General features: G+C 40.5%; 2 protein-coding genes across 3 annotated transcripts; both read right to left on the bottom strand.

The window, feature by feature from the left end:
• Positions 1 to 846: 846 nt before the first annotated feature.
• On the bottom strand, positions 847 to 4,777 carry LOC138197635 (coenzyme Q-binding protein COQ10 homolog, mitochondrial). 2 transcript variants are annotated; one of them, XM_069148486.1, is made up of 5 exons: positions 4,609 to 4,777; positions 3,156 to 3,311; positions 2,673 to 2,865; positions 1,976 to 2,077; positions 847 to 1,449 (listed from the first exon to the last, which is right to left on the bottom strand). In XM_069148486.1, the coding sequence occupies exons 1-5, from the start codon at positions 4,701 to 4,703 to the stop codon at positions 1,294 to 1,296; spliced, it is 702 nt and encodes a 233-aa protein (XP_069004587.1). In that variant the 5' UTR covers positions 4,704 to 4,777; the 3' UTR covers positions 847 to 1,293. The 2 variants fall into 2 exon arrangements, with proteins under 2 accessions (XP_069004587.1, XP_069004588.1); XM_069148487.1 differs by having other exon boundaries at positions 847 to 1,413.
• A 2,546-nt stretch (positions 4,778 to 7,323) lies between these two features.
• Positions 7,324 to 10,044, bottom strand: hsd17b1 (hydroxysteroid (17-beta) dehydrogenase 1). The gene is made up of 6 exons (XM_069148485.1): positions 9,948 to 10,044; positions 9,188 to 9,349; positions 8,916 to 9,095; positions 8,661 to 8,754; positions 8,377 to 8,560; positions 7,324 to 7,479 (listed from the first exon to the last, which is right to left on the bottom strand). Exons 1-6 carry the CDS (start codon positions 10,042 to 10,044, stop codon positions 7,324 to 7,326), a joined length of 873 nt encoding a protein of 290 aa, XP_069004586.1.
• Between the last annotated feature and the right edge of the window lie 13,073 nt (positions 10,045 to 23,117).

Raw genomic sequence — 23,117 nt, 5'->3', positions numbered from 1 at the left:
TCTTATTTTCTTTCCATCATAAATATTTACATAAGAAATGTAACTTGGTCAAAATTGGGATTTTCTGTCTGTAGGTTCAATTTCAGCCCGTAAACAATAGAACAATGCTATTACAGACCCTCCACCTGTAGAAGGAATACAAAGAAAAGCTCGTATTTATGTACCTTTTGTGGCTCATCACGTTTAATTCACACTTAGCAGAGGGATCCCAAAATAGATACCGGTTCATGTACGTCTGTGGATTGTTCACTACCTGCTTTACTTTGACACAGACTGTGGGGGGTTGCCTCCTGTGCTACAGCAAACAGCAGTGTGGAATCCAAGGATCTATTGTTATTCTTAGAGAGACCGTTGCCGACATCCCCGTGAAAACAAGACGTGCACAGAGAGAAGGTAAATACGCTCCAAGTGCAGCTGGACCCTTTCTTAGGACTTATGCAGTTTAGCGGCAATACTTATACATATATATATATCTTTTTTTTTTTTTTAAACGACTTAATGTGCTGCATTTTATCACACCAATAATGATTTTGTTCAATTTCAGGATCAGAAAATAGAAACCCAACATTGATACATTTTCAGAGTTGTTTGTAGTTTTTCTGTTATTTACAAATGGAGAAAGTGTCATCCAAATCTTTAAGGCCTAAAAAAAAAAATAAAGAACCTGTGTTTTTTTTTTTAAGCAACTTCTTTAAAAGCCAATCTGTCCAGTTTTCCCTCCGTCTCAAAGGTTTGCGTCTCATGTCATTTGAAGGGCTGAAGACACAGTCAGACTTGTGGGTTTCCTTCAACAACCCATTGTTCAAAAATATCCGAGTAGTTTGTAAAAGTTTCAAACAAGAATGAGAAATAAAACAATATGTTTATTTAACAAAAGAGAATTTACAAATGACAGTGGAAATGGGTTGAACAAAACACAATAACTTTTTAATTCCACTTGTCTTATTTAACCCTGTTGGATGTTTCGGCTCTGGGCAGAAGTCACCGAACATTATCCCACAATTTTATTAAGAAAACATTTGTGGTCCGACATGATCATGTGAAAACTATGCATTTATTACTCTATCTATGAAATAAATATAAATGTACAACAAAGAAAATAAAAAAAAATCATCGGGTGCCTTATAAATAAACCGTTTTAAGAATACAAGAATGCATGTCGACGAAAGAACAAGATACGAGTGACCGCGGAAAGAAGATCCAGTCTCCAGTGTAAGACAAGTGCAGCCGGCTGGCAGGGTTTGGTCGAACCTCCGAGTGGATGTGAATGGAGGGAAGGTCAGAGAGTTCGCCTCATGTGGACCGCCTCCTGAATGATGGCGGCGGCGGCTGATTCCCGTAAACTGTCGCTGCTCGTGACTCAAAGGCACAGACCATCTGCTTCACCACTTCGTCAAAGAAAACGCTGGCCAGCTGAGAGTGAAGGAGAGATTTAAACTCAAAGGACACCTGCAGAAGACACAGGAAGTGGACGAGCGTGATGGTTAACTGTCTGGGAGACTCTCTTTGATGGTTACTACTAAAAAAAAATAACATTTTCCGAAAGTGGAAAACTGCTGATCGTTACCAAAATTAAAACCAAAGACGTTAAGCGTCGCAGTCAGGCTTTACTTCCTTTAAATTGGTCGGGTGTAATCAGTCACACAGCGTCCCTTCTTTAACATGTTCTACTGACATCCAACCACTTCCTGGCTGAAATCTGAGGTAACATCAAGTTTAAAGTCCTGTAAGCAGCTCCTTTGCAGGGTTCCCTGGCCTGGCAGCTATTTCAGGAGCACCAGCAAGGTACTTGTGACTAAATTTAGAGCATAATGAGATCTTACTCAACACGTCCTCGTAGTCGGTAATCCATCCAAAACAGAACATTAGCGATTACTTGAAATTAGCATGTCCTTAAGCTTACATTGTTGTTGCAAAAACCTGATTTCTTTTAGACTTTCAAGGTCTGATGTTCATTTCATTTCAAGACACTTACAGAGAAATCCACTTTGCAGCAGCCTGGTTGGTCTTTGGGTCCAGGGGAAAACCTCCAGACTGTTTCAAGATGGCTGAAGAGGGACCCATCAGTACACAGGGCCTGTTTTCAAAACAAAGGAGCCCTTATTTATTCAGTGATGACTGTATTGCCAAGAAGCCCAAAAAATAAGTTCTAATCTTTGTTCTCTATAGGAATACAAAGTACCGAATGAAGTGTTATTCAGACAGTCTGTAACACTACGAAATAATTCTAAAAATAAACAAAGTGTGTCACATTAAGTTATTATTAACTTTACTGTGAAAACAGCAGTTCCTCTATTGCCTGATCATGCTGGTTCTCAGAAAACTTCCACTTTACTGGCATAAAAACCAAAATGTTTCAACTTCTCTTTTGACACACAAAGTTCAGATATTTTTTTCCCTGAACATTAAGAGAAATTTCCCCACAGCTCCACCTCCTTCTCTTTGACCAAGTTCAAATCTCTTTGCAGGATGGTAGAAACATTGGATAGACTATTTGTGTTGTGTTTGGTTAATTAGTTTCACTAAAACAGAAAGATATAAATAACATGTTTTCAGGAAGCTCTTGATTTAATTTTTTTTTTTTTTTTTAAAGTGATTGAAATAAAAAAAATAATAAAAAAAGGAGGTATTTGTAACTGCTGTTTTCTGGATCTACCAAAACAAGGACTTACTCTGACTTGGTGGTTTGGAATAACGGTGACCTCGGAGGTGTATCGCTCGACAATAGGGGGGAAACCTATTTCGAGCTCCGCCCAGGCGTCACCGTTACGTCCCTTCACGACCCGAGACTTCTTACACCAGGGAACAAAGTGCTGGTACTGGTCCACACCGGCCACCACGTTGTACATCTGCTCTGGACTGTACCTGAACACAGTCACGTGAAGACAGAATAGCAACCGATGAGATGATATGACCATTTTATTATGGACTTGTAAGCGTATTTCTATAGTTGTTTTTAATTTCTAAGGTTTATCAGGTGTTTGATGTATCATTCCTTTAAAGATCCACTTGTAAAGCTTAAAATTAGCCCAAAAAAATACACATGAACATGCTTTCTAAATTTCCTTCATTTACTCATACACAAAATTGCTTATGTTGGGGTTTACTGTCTTCAGTGGTTTTTAACATGTTAGATTATCTAAGCGTGGACTCACCCTACTGTCCGGGACTCTGTGTACTCCATCCTGCGGGAGCTGATGCAGGCAGCCAGGTTGATGAAGCCTCGGCTGGGTGTGGTCACGGGGGTGGCGGTGGGGCAGAGGTTGAGGCTCGGCCTCCTGGCTGCGAGGACCCCACAATAGCCCAGATGTCTGAGGACAGGAAATGATCTATTTGTCAGCACATGAATAATTAATGAGAAACATCACTACTCAGCTGTGCCACATGACTAATCAATTTGCATCTTAAAACCAACCGGGTTCACCCAGAGATTGTGTTGTAAATTCACACTGTTTTAAATTGTGACCATCAGTTCATAGTTTGTAGGATTTTTTTGTTTTTCAGGGAGACCAAAACATTTATTGACACTTTTATGAGGACCAAATAACCGGTAGAATACTTTTGCTGCTGAAACAGACTTTCTTACCACTTTTTATTTCTCACCAAGGAAACTTTCAGTACTGGTGGAAAATAACAAAGTGCATTTACTCATGTACTGCAATATGGTATGATACTTGTACTTTACTTGAAGATTTGATATGATGAATAGAAAGCTTTTACAATGCAACACATCGTTAAAGATTAAAACAGTGGTGTCCAAACATCTTGGCATCTTTTAAAATGCTTTTTTTTTTTTTTTTAGTCAGGGTCACATTTCAGATGTCTGAGTTGTTAACAGCTCCACCAAACAGATTTTTTTTTTTTTCCCGTCTAAAATTTTTACGTGGTTTCACTTAAACACATGTTCAACGGATACAACATCTCAGCAAATATTAAACATTGTAGAGAAAGTGAAACTAAAAACAGATCACTGGATCAGAGAACCTTTTTCTTCTTTCCTCTTCCAGTAATTTAAAAAAATTTCCCCTCGGGGATTAATAAAGTAAATACTTACCTACCTACCTACCTAATGATCTGACGACCCTAGATATAAAACTGTTAACAGCAACAACAGTCACAGGCTGCTTCAGTATTAATAATCTACAGTAATGTCATGTATAATAATATATCCGTTAGAGGGACTAATCCAGTACTTTCACTTTCATACTTTAACTACATTTTGTTGCTGAACAGTTTCATATTTTGGTATTTTACATGCATGTTTGACTTGTAGCGGAGTATTTTTTATTTTTATTTTTATTTTTTTTTACATTGTTGTATCGGTACTTGTTACTAAAGGATCTGAAAACTGGCTCCACCACTGCTTTCTAATGCAAGTAACAAAAATAAATGGGATATAGGATTAAGTCTCGTGACTTCGGGGTCTTTGTTTGCCCGCTTACACACGTTTCTCAAACACTGGGAATTAAATCTGCTCTTCTCAATAAGACAGCCGACGTTCAAAGTTACAGTTGAAGGTGCATTTTTAAAAAAGCACGTGACTAATACAAATTATTCCCAACAAGTGCCTCTGAACTTTTCTCCCGTTTTCACACACTCTTGACTCACCGGAGATTTGTTCCGTTTGTCCGCACAACCTTGGAAGAGTGGACCTCTGACATGTCCAGCAGCAGCTTGAGGAGGTTTGGTGTCCTGTTCGTCATTGTGAAAATGTTTGATTCAAATTGTTTAAGTCCTCAGAAAAGAGGTTTCCAGTTGTGCCGGCTTTGTTCTGACGAGAGACTTGATTAGAGAGTCGCTCCGCAGTTCATCGAGAGGAGAGTGATTCCGTGGGCGGTGCTTCCACTCTGGCCAATCAGATCACTTATTGGTGAATTTTAAATCAATATTTTATTTGTGAAAGTCAAAGGAAATGTAAATAAATAGTTCCTAAATTAAACAGAATAAATAATTGCATCATTCTGGGGATTTGTAGATTTTTGGCTGATAAAATGGTCAACTTAGACTGTTAGGCAAGTAAATGTTTGATCAATAAGTCATGTCTTATCAGTGGCGGTCTGGTAGTGCTTGGAGTGTCTGCAATCAGGGGTCATTTGTGAAGCATTAAACTAGAAGTAGGTTTACTTTTCAGTGAAAGGAATTTCTGTCTGAACTATTTCTTTTGGTGCTTGAAAAAAATAAATGTATTATTATTGGTTGGTATGTTATGGGAAATGGCTATTGCCCACCAGTCTGAGCTAATCTCTCCAGTCTTCACTAAGGGGGCAGACAGATGGAGTTTATTTAGACGAAACACTTTCTAAAATGAGTTTACCTTAAAAAGTTGTGAAGCCATAGTTTATGTGATTAATGCAGGTATTTGTAAATGGCACCCACAATTAATCAAATACACTCACAAAAAATAAAAAGTGTTTGACAACCAAATTCATAGAACTTTGAAAAGTTTTTCCAAACAAGCCAAAGTCTAAATGACAGTGTGCGGTTGAGTTGAGTAAGCACATGGTGAACCTGGACTTCGTTGATGGAAGAATAAAGGTCATCTGTTTAAATTCAAACTGAATTTTATAGTGTTTAAAGCAGAAAAGTAATACAAGTATCAGCAAACAACAATATTCTATTACATAAACAAGACAAAAATGGGAATCTGAATTTAATTTGTATACCTTTTACATCAGTCTTTACCTAACTTTCATTATCCTGATCTGCATAATACTACAGGCTTTAGCAGGTCTCAGAGTGCAGCTGTATTAAGTCGCTATGCGGTAACACAGGAATTAGGGCACTTGATCAAGGAAGGATTAAAGAACCTCAGTCAATCCTACCGAAGATAGGAAACGTAACACGTAGACGTAGAGACAAGATAACCCGTCTGATGTTGGCAGAGCACACAGGCTTAACAGCTCCACGCTGTGCCGGGCGCTACACAGGGAACTGAGGCTGTTCCAGCTGGCCCTACTTCAGTCTTCAATCTCTGAACTGTAAACTGTGAGCTCAACAATTCATAAAAAAAAGATTCTGCAGATATTTCTTCACTTTTATTGGATTTTAAACCTGTTTTGATTGCTGTTAGAAAAGAAAACAACTACAGGTCATTCTCTGTTTCTACTACCTTGAACCCAGATTTGTTTTCACAGGACCGTAACTCACTAAATTGTACAACACTGATGTCATGAAGTCGCTGTATTGATGTCACTGGTTTGTAAAGGCGTCACTGACTTTGTGTTTTTAGTTCACTTGCATTTTAACAGACGTGTATAATCATTGACAGGCCTTTTTTCAACCGGTCAAAGTAAACTCTTGTGGAAAAATATATCAGAATACTTGCTTAAAGCATGCAGGCTTCTTGGTTAAAGACCCCCCGTCAGATTTCAAGGATTAAAAGGTCACATATCATAATGTAAATATCACTGCATAAATGAACGAATCTCTTTGTTTTTTTCTTGCAGCAACATAGGCTGTAGACCACAGGACAGAGAGAAATTCCACATGTAGGTGAAAGGCTATAGACTAAACAAGCTCTTTGAATTCTCTGATCACTATGATAACGTAAGAAGTAATATGAAACTACTTAGTGTCATATTATTTCTTACATTATCATAAATACCTGTGAAATATGTCTTGTTTTCCATTGCGAAACACAGAGAAGTTAAGGCACAAGGCTCAAGCGTATACAACAAATTATTCACATTTTAGTTTGTTTTCAATTTTCTTAATTTATCTTTGGTTTTTATTCAAGAATGGCCAATTTAAGGCACGTATTTAAGCAGAAGAGAAAGACAACATATGATGCATTCATACAAAAAAGTCGCACACTTCACCTTCAGTGCAGTAACTACTGACTATTATTTTGATTTCAGGCTTTCAATTAAGACAGTTGTCTCTGCCCTGTGTGATTAAAATAACAATACAGAAATGATCTGAGTAAATTCTTGGAGTGTTTTCACATTAACAATGCCGTGCGAATCTGTCCAGAAGCATGCCGATCCCAGTCAAAATATGCAAACTAGTGTGGCAACAACGCTATCAAGCAAAAGGAATGCAAAGGCTCAGGTGTTACTCAAAGCTATTTTTGCTTTTTTTTTTTTTGGATAAGGAGTTTTACCTCAGACAGGTGACATACAAAAATAGAAGCATGGAGTCCCTCCCTCCTGAACTCCACTTATAAAACTGAACTTACAGCCCTTTCCAGTTGAGCAACAACTGTGATTCAGAATGAATCACCTTTATTCTGGGAATCAAAGTTAGAAAAGCTGAATATTAACCCCCGCAAGTAAAGTAAAAGAAGAGCGACGTCGGCCCGTGAAGTACCAGGCATGTGCAAAATTATTGTTCCTCAGGTGAGAAGATGATTTTGCTCATAGCGCTGATGTACTGGGACCCATCTGGTTCTGTGGCCTTCAGGTTGGTAAGAGGTGGCACCACACTGCTGGTGAAGTATCTGAATGCAGGGCTGGGTGACTGGATGGCATCGAGAAATACCTTAGAGACAAAACACAAACACAGAGTAGAGGACAGATAAATTTGTTGCAATACATTTTTCAATGAAGTGTTCTAATCCTCTGCTCAAGTAAAAGTGTGTATTAGAGAAATAATTGACTTTATTCTTTAATATACAAGATCTGTCTGTGTTATATAATTGGATGATTCATGCACTGTAGTATTTATTGTCTGTAGTTGATGTGGCTGAGAGGTTTAGCTTTATTCTTACTACTTTATTAACTGTTTGATGGACGAATGTATTCTGTTGCAATATGTTTTATAAACACATTGTTTTGTAAAATCCTAAACTGCAAAGCAACTAAAACAAATACAAATATAGAAACAGGTAAATAAATAAATGGTTATCTAGTTTTAGAATGACTATAAGTAAAGTTTCTGTGTTAATGTTCTCTTAAAGGAGGAGTTGAAACTAATGCTAAGTGTGACCCACATGCAGTATGATAAAGTTTACTATCTTAAAATAGCATACCAAAGAAACTGATTCAGAGCTGTGTGAAAGGATTACATGACGCTCAAACTTACTTCACACAACCACAATTGTTTATTTTGTGCAGGGTCAATTGGGACAATGTTTGAAGATCCTTTCTTCTTCCCCACCATAAAATACCTTTATTCACTAAATATGTGACCTCTTAATATTGTGGAGATTTTTATTTAATTGACAAAATATCAAAATCTATATATACATAATTGTGTTCCAGCCTGCAGATAAAAGTTTGAAAGATTTTGTCGAGTATTTATACTGTGTTATTACTGAATTTATTTATTTATTACAAAAAATACTGGCATGAATAATACCAAAACTGATTCACTCCTATTTCAAAAACTTGCAATAAAGATTAAAAAGTTATGATTTACTGTATATGTACAGCATACCTTTACAATCTCCTCAGTGTCCTGTGCAGCATTTTGGAAGACAGAGCTGCAGTGTTGCAGGTATTTTTCATAGAGGCCGAGTGTTTGGGTATCAACCTGCTGGAGAGACGTATCCCCAAGCTCCGCCTTCTGCAGGTTGACCAGGAAGTCCGTGTTGACAGGACCACACTCAATGAGACTCACACTGGAGGATGAAGCATTCCATCGACAGTTACAGATAGATTTTATCGTCCCAAATAGCATTTAAATTCAGCAAATAAGATGCAGCTAACTTTAAAACTCACTGGATATTGAAGTGCTGCAGGAGGACAGCCAAACTCTCACATACTCCCTCAATTGCAAATTTACTGGCGCAGTATACTTCATTAAATGGGAGACCTGGGAGAGCATTAAGATGGGTTATTTTGGCAATTTCATGCATGTCAACAAGCATCAACATGGTCTACTTAATCGAGCTCGACCAAATCATTTTAAAAAGTGCACATGCGGAACATTGTTGACATTCAGTGATTCCTCAAACATTTGCTAAGCTGTCTCACCGTGAAGCCCTCCGGTGCTGCCTGTGACCAGAATGAGGCCCCGGCCCTGAGCCTTCATCTGCGGTAGGAAGGCCTGGATGGTCTGGATGGTGCCCAGGAGGTTGACCTCCAGAATCTGCCTCATCGAGTCCAAAGACTGCGCCTCCAGTGGCCCCATCAAACCCACACCGGCGTTACACACTGTGAGCAGTGAGGATAAGCCCTTTAATACAAGAAAAATAACATCCTGTCCCATCTAATCTTAAACAGGACCCACTAATACAGGAGCATACCCAGAATGTCCACTCGTTTCTCCATAACTTTGTCTCTTGCATCCAGGATGGACTGCCGGTCGGTCACGTCCATTTGGAGTATGTCCAGGGTGTCCCTGTGCAGGCCTTTCACACACTCTAAAAGACGCTCCTTCTTTGCCAGGTTCCTCATTGTGGCATAGACTAAACAGAAAGCAGCACAGAGTAGCATATTTTAATATGCAGCTATGTAAACCAGGAATTATAATATGTGAGGGTTTGATTTAAATTCCATTTTTTAGTATTCAGATAAAATAATTCAGTGAATCGAGACACTACGAGACAGTAGGTGACGCTGTGCACTCTTAAGACGATGTAGAAGAAGAGGATGAAGAAGAAGAGGACGTTGCGACTACTTTAACAGTTCAAGTTGTACATGTCGACACAAAATTGTTTGTTTTTCTATAAGTACCGCCATATTATAGTCGTTTAAAAGTCATAAGTGTAAGTGGAAAAAAAGGGAGGCACGCTCATTTTTCAGTAAATTAAGTCTATAGATATTTTGGCGGGCGAAGCATTCAAATGGTGCTGGCATCATTTCCGGTAAGTACAATACGGCCAATACAAAAACGTGTAGTAAATTGTCGTGTAGTACGATAAAAAACAACATTACATAGTATACAAAGTCTTATTGGTTTTTAACATCCTAGTTGCTGACCCCATGCAAGCTTAATGAGAAGAATGAACACTTTATCACAGAAAAAATACAATAACGTGAAAGACAGATGTCAGCTGTGAATACCTTTGAATGTCTTGTCGGGGTCAGATGCTAGCCGGACCGCCAGGCTGAGACCAATCCCGGAGGAGCATCCAGTGATCAGCACCACCTTCTTGTCCATTGAGTCTGGGTCACCAGTGTCCTCCTTCAGTGGAGAGCAGCTGGAATAAAGTGAAGATGAAACTGTGTGAGTGAGCCAGAGACAAGAGGATGGAGGCATGTGAAAACTCTGCTCAGTGTTTTCACTTCTTTCACTATCACAAGGTCAGTCAGTCCTAAACATCTGCCTGATATCAGCCATCTGGACTCCTTCCTTTTTTCTCTCATGTCCTTGTTGGTATATGTGTGGGAAATAGGACCTTATTGTTTTTGGGTGGCTTGATTAAACATCAAGCAACGTAACGTTAATGTATATTTTGGAAGTGCATATATGAAACTAGCTGTGACTGGTTTGTGGTATAACGCTCGATTAAATTTAGGTTTTGATAATAACATCGATCCAGAAAATCTCGTTGCACTATACTGTCTATGCTTTGGGACACATCGATGATATGAACACCAGGTGGAAGCAAAACATCAGAATATCAGGACTGTACCACACAATGAATGAAGCCACACTGGGCTTCATTGACAAAAAGACACAGGCTGACAATAGACAGAAAGGAGCACAGATGGTTTTAGTTTAAGGCATTTAAAGCAATTGTAGGCATTGAGTTTAACATAAGTTTACCAAGATGAAGAACAAACTTCCACCATCACCCAAAATAGTATTAAAGTAATGTACAGGAGAGAAAAATCACTGTCTAATGTAATCGAAGGGTCTTATCATCTGTAATTACAACCGTTTAGTTTTTAAACATTTCAAACAAAGGAGAGGAAACTTGGCTCGTTTTAAAGTAAGAAATTCCAACCAGAGCTGAGATGTTTATTTTTCAGTTCAAGTGATCCATCGAGCAAGTTCTTCGCAGCAACTGGAAAATATGCCACGTGCATACGTGTGAGTTTTCACGAGGTGGCAGTAAAGCTTCAAGTACAAAACATTCATCTATCAGTCTGCTTCTCTCTTGACCAAGGTTTGTTTTGTCTTCTTGTGCTGTGTTGTAGATTACTACTTGAGTAAAGTCTCGTAATCATGAAGAGTCACAGGCTGTTGAGAAGTAGGTAAAAGAAGTGAAGTGTATGATATGCAATATAAAATTAGTCTTTTTTCTTTTAAGATATACTTCTGACATACGATTTATTTTAATGATCCAATTCAGAGCCAATATGTTATCTGATATCAAGCCTCATACGCAGTATTTTATTTTGTATTTTTTAGTACTCTTTTCTTCCTCTCTCCGGCCTTGCGGTCATCTTTCTTCATTTCAAATGTTTACCATCACGTTTATTCTCCTACAGCTGACTTTCCTGTTCCCGGTCCAAAGAGCTTGCATCTTTCTGGAACATTTCAGCAGCCTGATTTAAAAAGAATTTCTTCTGCTGATGGGAGCAAACCGAGTAGGAATTTCCTGCCATTTTATTGCGTTCCTCCCCTTGAGATGGCATCAGCTTGGCTGCTGTCCCAGAATCTGTGGGACAGATAACAGCAGGCCTTGAACCTCTTTCAAACATCCACAGCTCCCAAGCATTGTTCAAAGTCTTGACCCGACTGACCTCAGACATTAATGGGTTTTATGGTATATGTGTCTGCTTGTTATTTCTATTAAATACTTGTTTGGGGTCATGAAGCAAGAATATAAAACATAAAGTGTTTAGATTTTTTTGCACAAGTACGTGCTGCATTGTTAATGTTCTTGAGGCGATGAAGAACATCAAAGTTTTCTGGGGCTATTGTGTGGAAATTGCTTTCACAAAGTAAATGCCAGAAGAAAATTCGAAGTGATTGTGTTCTGAATTGAGTTTTCTGTCCCCTTTGCTCTACTTGTACTCAGTCAAGCAGCACTCATTTGTATGGGCTGCACTTCATCCATTATTTGCCTCTGGATCCATCTTGGCAGCATGATGCAGTCTATGGTCCATGGTCGAGTGCAGTTGGAAAGGCTCCTGCTGCACGTGGCTAAAAGTCTCCCTGTGGCCCAGTAATTATCAAGAGAAGGTCCAGTGGAGGTGCACAGCAGCCTGGAGAAGCCTTTAAAATGCCTCTCGGGCAAGACTGGCTCAGATATCGGAGAGTAAACAGACTTTTTGAAGACCTTACAGCTGCTGATAGAAAGAGCACGGATATCCCACGTGCACAGCCGTGTGTCTCTGCGGCGTTTTTCAGAGAAAAGTGAAGTGTTTGTTGGAAACAGCAGGTTGGCCTCATGTTCACGGATTATACACTGAGACCACAGTGCACGCAGTGAAATAGGTATTTGCCGCTACTGCTTCAGGAAGGAAAAGCAGAACAGCTCCCTGGTGTCAGTCCATTCATGTGCTCGCCCTGTGGAGGACTGGGAGTCACATTGGCGCGTGCTGTTCCAGAGCGGGGGCATGTGATGAGAGCGTGGTGTAGACACAGTACGAGGTTTGTAATAACGTTAAGCGGTTGCAGAGGCAGATGTGCTCGACAGGATGTCCCATGTGAGAGCAATGAGCAGAAGTGAAACAGCTGAAGACGTGTTGTGGTAGATGTGGCGATGCCGAAAAGTCACGCTATACCTGGCAACGAAGTTTAATGACGTTCATTTTACTGGGGACTGTTCTGTTGAAGTGAATTCTGCAGATCAAAGATTTCTCAGAGATGATTCCTCTCTATACGGGAACAAGATAGAGAAGTTTTGATGCCCTTTTGAAGTTGATAAGATCTGGTTCTTTATCGCAAAAACAGAGGTAGAGTATGATGCTGCCATTCTTCTCATCAACTGATTTAATCAGCTCAGTTAGGAGTTCTCTAGCAGCGTGGTAAAAGTGAAAGAAAAGACTTCATTGTGAAGATGATGTGTGGAAACAATACATGATACAGGACACGGTGATCATATCAGGGAGCGAGGATATTAACATACAGTATCGCTGACAACAAAATGTCACATTATTGTCGAGGATAATACAAAGTGAATACAAAGTGATCCAAGATGCTCAAATGGATAAACAGCTTAAAGTAATCTTATAAAGGGGAAATGTTTTAGATAAATGGTTGACAAAGTTATAGCTAAAGTGATCAATAATGATAAATAGCTTGAAGATGCGACAAACGCTAAACGTGGTGGATAAACAGTTAAAAAGTCCATCTTCTCTGACATGTTGGAAGTCATACAAATCAAAGCTGACCTAAACTACACTATTATAATAACTGTAATACACATTGTCATTTTTGTGCATGCCAGAGATAATAACTCTACTCTGTGATGTAGAGCACAAACCACTTTTATACAGTCTGGAAAGTCTTTAGATAAATGCTATCAAAATCTGCAGGTAACAATAAAGGCAGTGTTCCTTAGAAGAGCGGAGGGTCACAGAAATTTCATCATTCGATTGGTGTTTTTTCTGATTTTGGCCCGATGCCAGTTGTTTCATGTTACTGAACCATTTTGATATTAAATTAATTAATCTGTAACCGCCTGACAGGTTTTGTTTTACTTAAAGAAAAACCACAAGCATCTGATGGATTAAAGTTTTCTCAACAAACAGATATTTTTCTTTTAGGTCTGGCCTCAACAATAAAAACATGTTTTTTTTTTAAAGTGTCTGTGTTTGTGAGAGGTTTGTGTGTGTTGCATTTGGGCATAAACGCTCCTATATGTTCCAGGGATATGTGGTAAAAATAGAACGTATCTGTGAAACCCATCCAGTCTGCAGGACAACTGGGACCAGAGTGAGAGATTGAAGGAATTCTCTCCACTGAGGATGTAATCCAGGTTGATAAAGCTCAAACCGTGCAGTTATTATTTTATTTGCTTGCTTTTAAACTACCAGCTGATGAGAGACGGGACTTTGACAAATGGTTGTGTCCTGACGACCCCGGAGCTTGTGGCAGGGATATACTTCAATAACGAGTAAAGGGAGAGGCTGAGAAATGCAGCGTGCGTTTTTCACGAGGTAATATAGAGGCAGTGGGGCTTAGTCCTCTCTGCTAAAACCATCACAGCTGAAACAGGAGAGCACGTTTGGAAAGTATGAATGCTTTTGAACACGCACATCCTGAGGCAGAATCAACACATCTACAGAAGGTGCTTTCCTGAAACTCTACAGATTTATTATTACCTATTGCGTTTTGAATGTTGCCTACATGCAAGTTATAATCTTAAGAAAGAGAGCGATGCAGTCCGTCTGAAAACGTTTATTAACGACAGAGCTGCAAGTCCATAATTCAGTGCGCTTGCCTGGAGGTCAGGACAGAAAGAAAGAAATACAGTCTTTCATATTTTAGGTGAAAAGCATTACTGTCTGGCCAAACTTCCCAGAGCCGAAGGGCACTCATGTCCTGTCACGGGAGGGCATCGTATTTTATACACGTATGTTTTCCCAGAGAACATGCGGAAGGAGGAGGGGGGGGTTACAGCTCTCTGCTAGACACGAGGGGTTTACGTCAGCCGTACCCCTCGGGGGCGATCGCGCTTGGCCCGGACCCGCGTGTATACAAAACCTCAGCACGCCAGGGATTGTGTCGTGGGAAATGTCTCCTCCGTCTTGAATCAAATGTTCGAGACATTCTTTCTTGCCGTCACATTACGCACATCCTGTTGCTGCCGCTTTCTGGGCCTTTTTGGCTCTCGAGTCTGTCCTGGGACTAGACCTGACCTGTACATTGCATGGATGTCTTAGTCATGGCTTAAAGAGAAGGTCAAAGAAGGACAGTTTTGGTATGTACGCATACCTCGCGCAGCTGCACCATCATGGAGACTTTTGTTTGGTTGTCAGGCACAAATCTATCTGAACTACGTATCGAAGGCTTGTTCCATTGCGAGATGCAGCTTGTTAGATAGCATGCGCAGGGAAATTGAGAAAGTCTGAAGGCAGATATGATCAGTAGAGGTTTGCTGGGTCAATACCCCGGTTTGGCTGGGAAAGTATAGTGGTAGGCAGCACACTGGGCAGCCAAATTAGGGTCAGCTGATGAATGTGGAACAGATTAGTACTCGAAAAACAAAAAAAATATAGTATGTCTGAAATATTTGTCAGACGTATTGAGGATGCCCTGCAGTGCTCATTCCAGTCTTTTACATTTTTTTGTTCTTGGCCGTCTGTGTCTTCGCTCCAGGTGCAGCAGGCACTGAATTCCAAGCACTCCACGCATCACTGCCTCACCTGTGATGTGGTACAAATGGAGTGATACCTGGTGTGTCGAGGCATGGCAGGTGACTCAGCCATACTGGTATTTACCCGAAGTTGCGCAAAAAGAGTTCTCGGCAGGACAAGCAGGCAGGGTTTTCAGCACCACCGCTGTTGCTCGGCACAGTTTTCCTTTTTGCCCTCACAGTTTGTGCTTCTTCTTTCTTCTTATTTCTCTCAGAGACCTTCAGTGTCTCTTTTTTTTTTTGTCTGAATCATTTGTAAATAATGCTTCTCCAAGTGTATTCTTGTCTTCCCCACAAACACTGATGAAATCAGCGGCACCCTCCACCCACCTGGTCACCTGGATACCTTTTGTTTACAGCTGGGTCTGGAAACACTGTAGCTAAGTGTACGTACATAGCATGATGCATCATCTTAGCTGGCATGTCAGTAAGCAATAAAAGTTTTTCAACAGACTGGAAAGTATAAAGCCACATCACACCTTTTTTTTTTTTTTCTTTTTTTAAACGGCAAACATAATCGTTTGCATTTTGCATTCTCACGTGACCCCGTCTCTTTTTCCGACACTCTTTCATGCGCAAATGTTTACCAAACCCGCTTCCCTTTAACTCTCAAATGCATCTAGTTCACACGAAAAGAGATTTGCATGCTCTCAAGCTCTGAGATGCAGTCTTCACACTTGAATAATGAAATCATATCCTAATGTTTGTCTTAGTGTCTGTACTGCGCTATTTTACTTTGTTTTCTGCTGGTTGAGGATACCCCACCTGTTTTATTAGCTTACATAAGCTTGCTGTCAAAGGAAATTCACAGTGAAATCTTGGCACACAGTTTGTTATTGACTGTTGCTTTAGAAAATTACAAGAACACACCCCAGAATGGGAGCCTACTCCAGGCTTGTATAATCGTCGCTTCAGCTTTTGGATCCCAGGAGCCAAGTTTTGCACACCTGTGGCATGCCAACCTGTTAAATATCTATCACCATGAGCACTTTCCTCCCCTCCGTTCTCTAATTGAGGTGTTTGAAGGATCATATGTCCCCCAGCAGCCTTTGTCAGATGCTCTCGGTACAGGCCCAGTATGTCCCACTCTCCCACAGTCGAGAGCTAATGCTTGTTATTACCACAACAAATGTTTCTCTCTCACATCTGAATAGAAAGAAATGTCGTCTGTCTTCATTTCTAGCATACCTAATCTGGTTTGCCACTGTTTTTTCCAACACTGTGGTGTGCTCATTGTTTTTTTTCTCAACAGGTTTGTTCATGCTGCAATTGAAAAAAGAACATTCAGTGAAACACTGACAGCACCTCATCAGTCACACGGTGTTTGCATCACACGTTTGCTATATGCACTTGTTTGTTTTTCTGTACCACTTCCTGCTTGGGTTCCTGTCAAAATAGATTCCTTTTCAGGGCTAAACAACATTTGATGACATGATTTGAAAGTTTATTTTGGGTTATTAAATGCACAGATATGCAACCTAATAATACATCACGGTGATCTAGTTTAATTTATAAACAGTTTATTTAGATAAGAAATACAACACAAATTTTACAGAGTCAAAGCTAGAATATTATTTGACTTAATGTTACTTGCATTACATTGTGTTGTTTAACTGATAGAGATTTGGATTTCCAATTGGTGTTTATTTGATCCAAAACTTAAAATATTCTGCTGTCAATGTCCTGCCACACGGTAGAGTTCAAATTTAAGAAAGTAAAATACTAGATTTGCTTGTAAACACTGCTATTTAAGAATAACAGAAAACATTTTCTGTCTCCTTTTGCACCAGAAAGTTATTTATTGTCACTGGAGATTTTTTTTTTTTCACAAAATAAACAGTTGATTATATAAATAGATTTTCTACACAACATTCTAGAACTGAGGACACATTCCTAAAAGCCATCTGGGTCTTATCACCTCTACATCATTTCCCTCATAAAATGACTGAGACCAGGAGCCAAGTCGCTAAGGAGCGCTTGTCCTTACAGTAAATGGTGCTACGTGCTTATCACACATCACTCCCTCGTTGTCAGTCATCCATCACTTTATGGCGATGATGTGGAGGAGAGATACTCCTGTCTGCCTCCCTATAATACTAATCTATCCTGTTTCTAATGCTGCTGTTTTTAAAAGTGATTAGAGGGAGAGTTAAAGGCTAAGGTACATTTTTGACAGTGATTGAAAGGGTCACTGTGACATGTTGGGGATTTTGAATGAATCTGTCTCGTGGTTATGAGATGACAGAGTAAAGGTCAAAATAAAGCTCTGGGAAACGTGCTGTACTGCGTGAGCCGCACTGTAGACGTCCTCTATCATGAGCAGAGATCACTCAGCTGTATCTGGGGCAGACATTTTTTTGCTGACAATTTATCATACTTAGTAATTATTACATAATGATTTTCTGTCCCTATAATTTGGGTTTAGAAAGCTGACTTCTGTGGAGGCAGCAGATAATGCAGCAGGAGCAGGGAAGAGAGAAGACTTAACGCATGAGTCTTCGCTGCTGCTTATATAAGAGGCTTTTTTTCCCGTGACTTCTGAAACCCAAGAAATCAAGTTGAAGTCAGAGAGTGCATGGCAATCTTCTTGACGGGCAGGTTGGGGATGCCGTGACATTATTATTATTATTATTATTATTATTATGACGTAGTTTCTGCTCATCAATATGTCTCTTTCATATTCCTTCCTCATTTACAGCTCATTTCAGTACAGTGAAAGGATTAGTGTGTCTGAAAGCATGGGTGTTGTCCACCCCCTTCACGCCCTTGCACTTACAATAAACTGAAACGGCTCTATCAATTAACGCTGGCAGTTGGAAGTGAGAGGCTCCTATTGTTCCTTGTGTCTAAAACATTTTAATGATCTAAATGTCAGTCAGAGTTCATACTTTGTCAAATCAACCAATCCTTTTTAAGGCTTTATGGATTAAGGGTTAATTGGATGCTGCTAGTTTGTGAGCATATTCATTTGTCTTTTATCTGACTATTTAATCCATCATTGAGGCTCCTCCTGTGCTCAGTTTGACCACTGACCTTCTGGCTAAGATTAGTTGTCCTCCTGTGGTGTAAAGTAAATAAAGTAAAACTATCAAGCCTATGTGAATATACGCCATTGAAAATCTAACCTAAGTAAAAGTAAAATAAAAGCAAAGTGTAATGTATTATCAAAAGTAACTGTCCTCGTTTCGCAGTAAAATTGGCGAGGAAGTAGGGAAAAACAAAGATCTGCTACACACATCTTCTGCTTTTATTGTGAAATACAAGAAGAAACCAAATTTGAATGCAAATGCATCTATTTAACAACTTTTTGCAGAAGAATTAGCAGAATTAATAACAACTCTAAAATCCCTAAAATCGTAACGTGAAAAGTAACTATATTTCTCAGACGAATGTATCGGAGTAAAACGTACACTGTTTGGTTCTGAAATTAAAAATGATGAGGTATAAAGTGGCAGAAAATTGAACATCCAGCAGTAAGAGCAAAGTTGAATTTGATGATTAAAGAGTGGCTGAGCATTCTTCAGGCTGATTAGATCAGGATGTAGTCTACCTGCACATCAGGTAATTTCCTCTAGAAAATCATTCAAAAATGACAAGAGATAAACTTAATAAAAGCAGTGAGGAGAGCCCAGGGGCACTTCTGGGGCCTCGTCCTCGTGAGCTCTGAATTGATTTAATTCACGACTGTCTCGGTTGTCTGACTCTCAAGAAGACTTGGCTGAATCGTGTGATGGATCTGTCTCTGGGGTCTTTGATCAGTGCTTTGGATCACATAGAGGTGGACATATGCTGTTTTCCTCATTAATGCGAGACAAAGGTGCTGGAAACTTCTTATGTCAGGCTAGATTTAAGGAGTGCGTGTTGTTGTTTTTTATGAGTTTTGTGTTCTCATCAAAGAATTTTCACTTCCTGTGCTTGAGGCAGTAAACAGTTTTGGATTGAAGATGTCAAACATCTTTGAGGCTTCTGCTCACACTGTTGGAAAAATTAAAAAAAAAAGAAGAATACAAGGCCTTGAGGTTATTTGATTTGAAACCAATAAGGAGATCTGTTGTTTCCAAATCATTCATCTGACTTCAATGCTGGACTCTGAGTCTCTGGTTTAACAGAGATGTGGCAGCAGATTCCTGTGTCCTGGCCTTGCGTCAGCTGGGAAGGATTGCTCGAGCTCCAGCATCTGGGTGCTGCATTCTTGTCGTCCGTGCACATTTCTATCGCAACGCTCAGGAGACACAGCATTTCAAAAGCCGCCGTCACAGACAGAGTTGTTTCCTGTCCCCCGGCTGGAGTGAGGGGTGTGAGAAACATGCTCACTGAGCTCAGAGTTATGGCCAGAGAGGCGAACGGCAGCGTAGACCCAAATAACCCCCGTCCCACAGTGACAATGGTCCCCTCTCCAACAGACACTTCACTCAATAGACGAGGAGGAGCGACAAAGGGGCGATTCAGTTTCTGTTAACACAAGAGGCCCTGTCTACAACAAATACTAAGCTATGAATGGAGTTCAAAATGCGTGGGCTGTGTGACAAAACATGAAATTTCTGCTTCAACCAGATTATTCAAAACAGGTGGAAAGATTCCAAACCCAGTCCTCACAAAAATCATTAGAATTGATGAAGAAGATTATGTTAAAAACTCAACAGATGTCACTAATCCTTGTCTTTATTTGTGGGATTTCAGTGTTTTGAATGAGAGGCCGGCCTGTCAGGGACGGGTGCCCCATCAAAGTCGGGGCACGCCCTCAGTGTGGCCACAGACGTCGGGCTCGAGGGCGGCTGAATTGGACTGAATCCCTGCCAGAGTGTTTTATGTTCCCATTCAGAATGAGGAAGGAGCTGCAGACCGCTGGAAGCTGGACTCTCTCCACCCCATTACATATTATTTAAAGGGCAATTCATTTCACTTTTACATTTTCTTTTGCCAGTCGCAATCAGTTCAACGTTTACATGTACACTTTCAAAATCCTCCACGGGGTTGTAAAACAAAAAGCGTGAAACAGTCACCTGGCAACCGGAACAAATTCCTTCCTGTGGAAAATTCGATTGTCCGAGTAACGTATGTTGAGAAATGTTTCATTCAGTGGTGGCTGCGGGTCACTTGTCTGATTTGTGTTGTGATCATCTGAAAAGCTGAAGGGTTACATAAAGAACACAACGGCCTGAAAGGACACATAAATAACAGGCTGTTGACGTGAGCTATAAGTCCTAGCGTCGGGGTCTTTGAGTGCTAAGCTGGTGGAAACACACATAGTTTACACACAGTTTAGCCTAGGTGTCTCTCTGGGAGGTCTTGTGAAGGGGTAAAGGACTGAAAGTGGGAACAGAAAATAAAATGATGGGAGTGAATGAGCAGCTAGATTCTCAAGTTCATTGGGGTCTTGAGCCAAACTGTGGAATTAATGAGGCTGAAGAAGTATTTGTTTGTGTGAACAAGAACAAAACAGTAGTAATCTACTGGGCCACATTTCTGAGCTATGGATCAGCTTCTTCCAGGAGAGTTTAGTTGAGGAAACACAGGCCCTTCTTTTGATTTGACTCAAGTTGATTTTTTTTTTTGTGCTCTTCGCCTTTTATGTTCGTGTTGATTTGTCCCAGTATAACTCAATGGCAAAATGTGTCTGGTTAGATTGCCAGTTTTTTTTTGTTTTTTTTTAAATTTGAAGACATTTGACAGACCGGACGTCACAGCGACCCTGACCTTTGACCCCAACATCTAATCGCTCCATCCTTGAGTCTTGAGTGAACGTTTGGGCCAAATCACAAGAGGCCTTCCTGACACAGCGCGTTCACAAGAATGGGACAGATGGATGGAAGGGACATGGGGTCACAGTGAACTTGACACTTTGACCTTTGACCCCCCCCCCCCCCCCCAACTTTGATTAGTTCTTCCTTGAGTTCGAGCGAAGGTTTGTGGCGATGTTGAAGGAATTCCTTCAAGGCGTTCCTGACGTAACGCGTTCATGAGAATGGGACTGCCAGATGGGAAGGACATGCGCGCATAGTGAACTTGACCTTTGACCCTTAAACCCCAAACTCTGGTTAGTTCACCCTCGGGTTCAAGTTAACGATTGTGCCAATTTAAAAAAAAAAAAAAATTCCCTTATTGTTGAGATGTCGGCTCACGAGAATGGAACGGATGGACGGACGCACGACCTGAAAACATATAAAGCCTCTGAGTATACTGACTGCAGCCGGCGTGGTGGTCAAACAAAAAGGCAGCATAAATATAACCATTACACATTAAAATAGAAATAAAGGATGTAAAAAATGGAACAGTTGATTCCACGTTGACTCATATCTGTCTGTTACAGACCTTCAGACAGAGCCGGGCTGTTGACCCCAGTTTCCAGTAATTGTGCTAAGCTAAACTAAATGGCTGTAATGGATAGACATCAGAGTGGCATCAACCTGAACATCCAACTCCTCACAGTAAAGCCAGTAATTGTACTCCCCAAAAAGTTGAACTGCTCCTTTGAGCACAAAAACAAAAGCTATTGTTTCTTGCATTTCAACGCACCTGTTCACAAAGCAAACGAAAGAGTGGCTGCGAAGTGCAACATTTGCAGCCAAAAAAGAGGGTTGTAGAATTTGTTCATCATGCAAGTCACAAAGGGCCACACGGCAACCGGACAAGCTGTCTGCTGCTACGTATGGTCGAACACCAAGACACACAAACACAGGAACACAAAACCACAAATCAAACATATGTATAAGCAAACACACACACACACACACACACACACACACACACACACACACACACACACACACACACACACACACACACACACACACACTCTGTTCGGTGCAGCGTAAACAGGTAGGATGAAAATGAATTCATACACATTGCAATGACGGAATATCTCATACAGACATCAAACCCTCTGTTGCACAAGTATAAAATCTCGACTATTTTATGAGGTCTGCTATGATTTTTGTCTTTCACCTCATCTAAAGTTGAGATATTCTCATAAACCAAAACCACGAAGCTCTCCTCAACGGCGCTGCGGTTGGATGGATATCAGGCCGAGAGAGCTAACGTCTTCAATGATTTACTTGGCAATGGTTTAAAGCATATTCCTCCTCCCACACACACACTCTCCACACGCAAGGGGAAAAAAAGGGCGCTCATTAGATTTTAATCATGAAACTCTTGAGCCAGTTGTGTGTTTGATTTGATCACAGCTTTTCAACTCTTTATTGTTTCACACTAAATGTTCTTTACTTGTTTAGCTCATTGCCAGCAGATGATAATGGCTGCAATGGTGCTGTGTGTTGTGTGTGTGTGTGTGTGTGTGTGTGTGTGTGTGTGTGTGTGTGTGTGTGTGTGTGTTCGTTCGTGTGTGTGTGTGTGTGTGCTTTAATGCAGCAGCTTGTTGCTCCGTCACCACGCCAACACAAACAAAAACAGAGAACCAAAGCAGCACGCTTCAACAGGTAATCATTAGTTCGAGGGCGACCTTTGACCCCTGCCATGCCTCACATGACATGTGGCCACATCTACCTGCTGCCACTGGACTCACTGGGCTGCGTGACGCCGTGTGTTGTTGGAGCAGCAGTTTGAACTGCATCATGTGGACTGTAGGCAGAAGGTGCAGATTTAAGTGAAGTAAAAGGCGCACGGGTTGTAATCCATCAGCATTTTGTCCCAGAGGTATTGTGTCTGTCATCTCCCACGGCCGAGTGGGGGAATATTTCCTTTCATGAAACAAACGCACCAGAAAATAATCAGGAAATTCCCTCAGCAAGAGTCTACCACAACAAATAACAAGAAATGTCAGCAAATGACTGTTGCTGATTTCCTTGTGTGTGCGTGCGTGTGTGTGCGCGCGCGCGTGTGTGTGTGTGTGTGTGTGTGTGTGTGTGTGTGTGTGTGTGTGTGTGTGTGTGTGTGTGTGTGTGTTGTGTACTCAAGTGCTTATTTACGGTACCTAATTTAGAGGTGTTTGGCTTTATGAGAGGATTTTGCGTGACTTTCC

The sequence above is a fragment of the Embiotoca jacksoni genome, unplaced genomic scaffold (genome assembly GCF_022577435.1).
Source record: "Embiotoca jacksoni isolate LCO1_2020_lvr unplaced genomic scaffold, fEmbJac1.0.p SCAF_15, whole genome shotgun sequence".
Lineage (NCBI taxonomy): Eukaryota > Metazoa > Chordata > Actinopteri > Embiotocidae > Embiotoca > Embiotoca jacksoni.
Note: the sequence above shows the minus strand (reverse complement) of the source record. Positions and strands in the feature narration are given on the sequence as shown.

What these genes read in the sequence shown, in the direction of transcription:
- LOC138197635 (XM_069148486.1), bottom strand. Translation starts at nt 4,703, where the DNA reads ATGACGAACAGGACACCAAACCTCCTCAAGCTGCTGCTGGACATGTCA. An exon ending in ACAAACGGAACAAATCTCCG is followed by an intron (nt 3,312 to 4,608) that starts GTGAGTCAAGAG and finishes TCCTGTCCTCAG; the next exon opens with ACATCTGGGCTATTGTGGGG. An exon ending in TTCCAAACCACCAAGTCAGA is followed by an intron (nt 2,078 to 2,672) that starts GTAAGTCCTTGT and finishes TTTTGAAAACAG; the next exon opens with GCCCTGTGTACTGATGGGTC.
- hsd17b1 (XM_069148485.1), bottom strand. Translation starts at nt 10,044, where the DNA reads ATGGACAAGAAGGTGGTGCTGATCACTGGATGCTCCTCCGGGATTGGT. An exon ending in GAAACGAGTGGACATTCTGG is followed by an intron (nt 9,096 to 9,187) that starts GTATGCTCCTGT and finishes CACTGCTCACAG; the next exon opens with TGTGTAACGCCGGTGTGGGT. An exon ending in CAGCACCGGAGGGCTTCACG is followed by an intron (nt 8,755 to 8,915) that starts GTGAGACAGCTT and finishes ATGCTCTCCCAG; the next exon opens with GTCTCCCATTTAATGAAGTA.